This window comes from Paracoccidioides brasiliensis, assembly GCF_000150735.1.
Source record: "Paracoccidioides brasiliensis Pb18 unplaced genomic scaffold supercont2.8, whole genome shotgun sequence".
In the NCBI taxonomy this organism is placed as follows: Eukaryota; Fungi; Ascomycota; class Eurotiomycetes; order Onygenales; family Ajellomycetaceae; genus Paracoccidioides; species Paracoccidioides brasiliensis.
This window is the reverse complement of record NW_011371365.1, coordinates 1192787-1198676: the sequence shown is the minus strand read 5'-3', so window position 1 is coordinate 1198676 and position 5890 is coordinate 1192787. Positions and strand designations below refer to the sequence as shown.

General features: G+C 41.7%; 1 protein-coding gene across 1 annotated transcript; it reads right to left on the bottom strand.

Moving 5' to 3' along the window:
- Positions 1-1640: 1640 nt before the first annotated feature.
- PADG_06546 (uncharacterized protein) lies at positions 1641-5539 on the bottom strand (the record flags this gene model as incomplete). Its single annotated transcript, XM_010763494.1, has 12 exons — positions 1641-2244; positions 2350-2562; positions 2690-3141; positions 3222-3292; positions 3363-3573; positions 3641-3666; positions 3724-3841; positions 3917-4012; positions 4108-4329; positions 4408-4832; positions 4918-5087; positions 5148-5539. The coding sequence occupies 12 exons, from the start codon at positions 5537-5539 to the stop codon at positions 1641-1643; spliced, it is 3000 nt and encodes a 999-aa protein (XP_010761796.1).
- Positions 5540-5890: the final 351 nt, after the last annotated feature.

Genomic DNA, 5890 nt, shown 5'->3' with positions numbered 1-5890 from the left:
TCTATATTAACTTTTATAATATTTACATATGATATACTTTAATATTAACTTTATTAGTAAATTTCTTAAATTATTTTAACTTTTATATAATTTTAAAAAATTAAATAATTATTAAATATATTTTATTTTATTTTTAAATTATTTTTAATATATAATATTATATATTATAATAATTATAATATAGAATTTATAATTTATAGTAATATTAAATTAATATATATAAATTTAAAATTAAATTTTTATTATTTAATATATTTTTCATTTAAACTATATATAATTAATAATTATAAAATTTATTTAATTATATTATTTTTAATTATATTTTAAATTAAATTTATATATATAATTTAAATTATATAATTATATACTTTTATTTTATTATAATATAATATTTAATTTAATTTTAAAAGTATTAAAATTTTTTTAAATTTTTAATAATAAAATAAAAATATATATTAAAAATAATTTAATAATAATAATAAATATTTAAAATAAAATAATTTTTAAACTTTAATATTTATTAAAATATTAATTAAATAAAAATCTTATTTAATTTATAATATATTTTTAATAATAGTTTTTATTTTTTTCATACAATTAATTTAAAGCTTTATTTTTAATTTTATTTTAAAAAATATATTTTTTTCAATATTTTTTTAATATTATTATATAATAAATTATTTATTAAAATATAATTAAAATTTTAACTAAATTATAAAAATTATATTTAAGTTTTAATTGAATTTTATCATTTGAAAAAGTTGTAAAAATAAACTGATATCTTTAAATTCTTTACAGAAGTTAAATATATTTATTTTATTTTTAAAAAACTATGTTTGAGTTAATTCATCTCTTAGAGGATTTTTATCAATGCTGAATATCTACTCTTCTGACTTATAAATTGAAACATAGCTGACAAAGCTGTTTTACTCTCAGCTGGTTAGTTAATTCTTTCATATTCAACTATCACACTGATAACAAGTCTGTAATGGAGTTTACCAGTTGTAGCTATATCACACTGCTTCAAGCATGTGAAGATTCACTTTCACTCTCTGAGATGTTGTTCACAAGGTTGAGATTGTTCTATTCTACATGTCATCTGCAGGTAATGTGACAGATGATCTTATCAAGTCAGTCAACATCATAAAGTTCACATTGAAAGAAGGTTGTAAAGCTGAGAAATGAGTACTTCTTTTAAAACTTTCCTCTTTTTTAATGAGTTTTTCAGTCTTGTTTTTCCACTTGATAATCTGTACCTGTACTTGACAGAAGGCGTATATAACATTGAGTACTTCTACCACGGTAAGTGGGTTGTCGGACCCTTCTGTTACGTGACCTATTTTCCGTCATATATAGTCGTTCTCATAGTTAGCAACCTTTGCAATCGATCAAGCTTGCCAATGTGTCATGATCTCCTTTCTAGCTGAAGTGAGTCAGTCACTCCGCACTCTGGTCCAGTGACTACCAGTACCATGTGCTTCTATGCAGTACCATGACCTAACTGAGATAGGGACAACAATGAGACTCATACCATCAGCATCATCATCACTTGCATAAAATACTCCTACTTGTACTGATAATTCCCAAAATGCAATACTTTCTTATCCCTCCTTCTCCCCTTAATCTTTCCCGAAATCTACTTACAAATAACCCCCCTCCCTCAACCACCCGACAACCGCTGCCTCCTCCCGCTCTCTATACCCCGCATTGGTCCCAATAGTATCAAGCACAACCCCTAACCCTCTCTCAATCCCCCCCACATCCCTTCCTTCCTCAAAAAAGAACCCCCTAATCTCCCCCGCAACCCTGCCTTCAGCAAACTTCCCCAACCCCATCCTCAAAAACCTCTCAAGAACAACCTTATTACTCCCCAACCTCTTCTCCACACCGTCCCAATTCCCCTTAACAAACTCCCAAAACCGAATCCTCGCCTTCGGATTCGCCGCCATCACCACAGCCCCGGTATGCATATCCTGAACAGCCACTTTGCCGCTGAAGACCAGGAACTGCGCGTACGAGTCGATAAGCTCTGGGATCCGCGTGCGGCCTAGCGACAAGAGACAGATCTCCTTGCCATCTATAGATTCTGTACGGAGGTATTCGGTCATTACGGTGTCGTATTCGGGTTTGCCACCTTCGGCGATGGTCAAGCCGTAGACGGCAGAGCGGAGGGAAGGGTGGATTGCTGTTTGGTCGGAGTTGGTGGACCAGGTGTTGAAGCGGCGGCGCGCTTCGGATAGGGTGCTGCATTTTTTTAATAAAAAAAAAATCAATTTTAGTAGATGCAAACGTTGGCAGGTGGTTTTGGTGTCTGGAAGTTGAAAGAAAAAGGGGAAGGAGGAAACTTACGCCTCATGCCCCGAATTCCCAGCCATAGAAATGAGCAAAACGCGAAGTTGACCCGTCAAATAATCCTCCTCATCCTTGAACTCCCATCCAATTTTCTCGACGGCAGGCGTAACCAATTTCCTCACGAAGTTCTTCAACCCCGCAGCCGCCTCTTCGTTCGTCGCGAATATAGAGCGCAAGTTACTGAGGGTCGAGGCGATTTGGGACCATACACTATAGTAGTTACACCATTTGTTAGAACCAAAAAAAAAAAAAAGAAAAGAAAGCAAAAGCGGGGGAAGGGGGAGACCAAAAAAATAATAAACATAGACACCCGTTTCTTTATGTTGCAAATACTTACAGATAGTTTTCCTCCCCTCTAAACCCCTCAATAAGCGCCAATAGCGCTGCAGTTGTCCCCTCCCCGGCCACAGCCAACGCAGCCGCATCCCCAATAAGCCCAATCTTATCTTCCGTACTGAGCAGATCCTGCGACTTACCCAGTTTGGCAAGTCTGTCGGCCGGGTAGTTCGTGCGGTAGAAGCCACATTGGTCTTTGTTGAGTTTATAAAAGCTCTGATCACTACCAATCCCCTTGATGGAACCGGATCGGGTCGTGAGGCCCTTGTGCTCTTGGACAGCGGTGGAGGTGGTAGCCTCAGTCTTGACGCCCAGCGGAATCCACCAGACAGTCTTGTCTTCTTCAGGCTTGGCGTCGCCGGATGTCAGGAAGCGCTTTTGCGAGATGGAGAGTTGGTCTGGTAATTCCTTGACGGTTACCAGGGGGAAGCCGATTTTGCGGATCCAGGGGTCCTAATTGGTCGTGTTAACTAGGGGCGATCCGACAATGACATGCATGCAGATACAGATGTGGGATAAACAGGGCAACGAACCATGAATGCAGCCACATCCTGGTTGGACGCCTTGCTCAGGGCCGACCAGAGATCATTGGTTGTTGCGTTTCCTGGAATTTGCATACATTAGCTGTTATGTGACAGCACCGCACGCTACAGGGGAAAAATTAGTGTACATACCATAAGAATGAGCCTTCAAATAATCAGAAACCCCACGCAGGAACGTCTCTTGACCAAGTTGGCTGCTCAACATGCGAATAACGGAGCTACCCTTGAGGTAACTGATGTGATCGAAGATCTGATCAACCTCAAGCGCATTCTTAACAGGAACTTCAATGGGGTGAGATGCACGGAGCGAATCGAGTTGGAACGCTGATTGGAGTCCCTCAGCCTGTAAGGAATTCGTTAACAAAACCAGATGTAAACTGGGTAGAGGAGATACCTCTGGCGCTCCGTACCACAAACTGGGACCAAATTTCTCTTTCTATTGTGATCGTTAGCAAATGGAGCCTTTCTTTCGGTGGGGAGACTGCATACTCACCAGGATGGAAATGATCGATAGCCAACCATCCAACCCATGTAGCGAAGCCCTCCGTTAAGCCAAAGCTCGTTCCACCAATCCATCGTAACCAGGTTTCCAAACCATTGATGAGCAAGTTCTGAAAAGAGGTTAGCTTGATAATCAGGAAATACTAGATCAATCCATAATTACCATGAGCGATAACATAAGCTACTCGATTCTTATACTTAGCATCCGATTTGCCCTCTTCGAAGAGCACAGCGGTGGTTCTGTATGTCACCAGACCCCAATTCTCCATTGCTCCCATCGCCTACACATACAATATTTGTCAGCCACGTAACCTCCAGAGTAAAGGAAAAGAGGGAGTGGAGGTGGGTGAGGGAGGGAGGGCGGCACATCACTCACAAATTCATGAACAGCAAGCAAATCCGACTTGGGCAGCGGGTAGTCAATCTGGAAGATTTCCGAAAAGTAATCGATGGTCCGATGGGCGTAGTCCAGTGCAAAGCGAGCTTGTTCCTTGAGGCCTCGGGTGGTATAAACACGGACGGGGATGCTGGCGCCGTTGTATTTGCGCTCTGTCAGAGCCTCGACGTATTCGAAGTCGCCGACTGCCCATGCAAGCAGCTTTTAACAATGGTGTTAGTTCTATAGTAGTTGCAATTGGACATGCGGGAAATTTAAAATTGGAGGCAACAAACTAACATAGGTACTCATAACCGGTGTACGCTCAAACTTAACAAACTGCAAGTCCTCCAACGACCCCTGGCGCGTCTCTTTGACAGGCATGTTACTCAGCGCAACCAAATACTTCGGGGTCTCGATTTCAAAATCAAACGTCGCTTTCAGATTCGGTTCGTCGAAGCACGGGAATGCCTGTCTGGCATCACAAGCTTCGAATTGGGTGCTGAGCATGTAGTAGTTCTGGTCGTCCTTGGGGGTACCGACACTGGGAGTTCCGACGGGCTTGTATTTAGATCTATAGAAGCCAGCCATATGGTTGTTCATGGTTCCCGTGAAGTCGACAATCAGAAGGCAGGGACCAGGCTGGATGTCGGAGGGGAATTTGAGGATGGCTCGTTCGGAGGCCTTGTCGTAGGAGATGTTGGTTGATTTGATGGGCGGCTTTCCTGATTTCAGGCGCAACGATATTTGAGCATGGTTCCTGATATACCGGTATAGTGTACTAAAGATCAAGCAATTGATTGCGCTTACCGTCTGCGAAAGAGACCTCTGCATTATCGACGGTGAGTTCTTTGGCATTGAGGACGATTTCGCTGGTGGGACGGGAGATCCTAGTGTCTATCTTGACCTTGCCATTGTAGGCCCAAGAAGAGCCCAATTTGAGGTTGAAGAGGGACAGGTCATAGTGGGTTGGCTTCGCCCTGGGATAGTTAGCTACGAGAGAACAGCCTTAGAAAATAAGAAGAAGTAGAAGAACATACACATCCGACAGGGTATCTCTGTCTGTTGGGTTCATGGCGCGGAATTCGGTGGAACAATGCCGACGGAGGACAGTCGAGAGGGATGCTCTGGGAGGGGAGAAAAAAGAGGATATGAGCCGGGAAGAGAGGGATGAAGAAGAATATGACGACGATGACGATGATGAGAAGTGTCTATTGGCATTAATAGACGTGGAAGTAAGAGGAGGCGTTGTCAAGAGAGCAGCAAAGAGGGGAAGGTGACTTCGCCGTGGCGGAGAGTCGGGATAGGCCGTCGTCGGAGAGCAGACAGCGGCCGAGACGGGGCGTGGTGAGGAGAAGACCACGCCTCGGATAGCCGTGTCCCGCAGCTGCAGACGGGCATTGGCGACAGCGCCGGGGCTGTGGAGGAACATGGGGAGGGTGTAGTTGAAATGCAGCAGCTTTTTCTATCCTTCAGACGTGGTCTATATTTTAAAACCATGGTCTACATAGCTAGTTACGTCTATTGATTTGATAGGAGTTACGTCTACCATCACCGCGTTCATTCATCCTGCCCGCTCTGTTTGAACAGTTTTACTTTTGATTCTTATGCCCACACTAGCAGAATAAAAAGAAAACAGGGGATCTAATCCCTCCCTAATTGGCCAGCATCCCCAGTTCCGAACTGCTGGCTTGTTTACTTAACATTCCAGCGCGCTGATTTGCTGACATCCATTAGTTACCAACTCCGCAATTAACGTTAACAAATGCTAACATTAACTAAC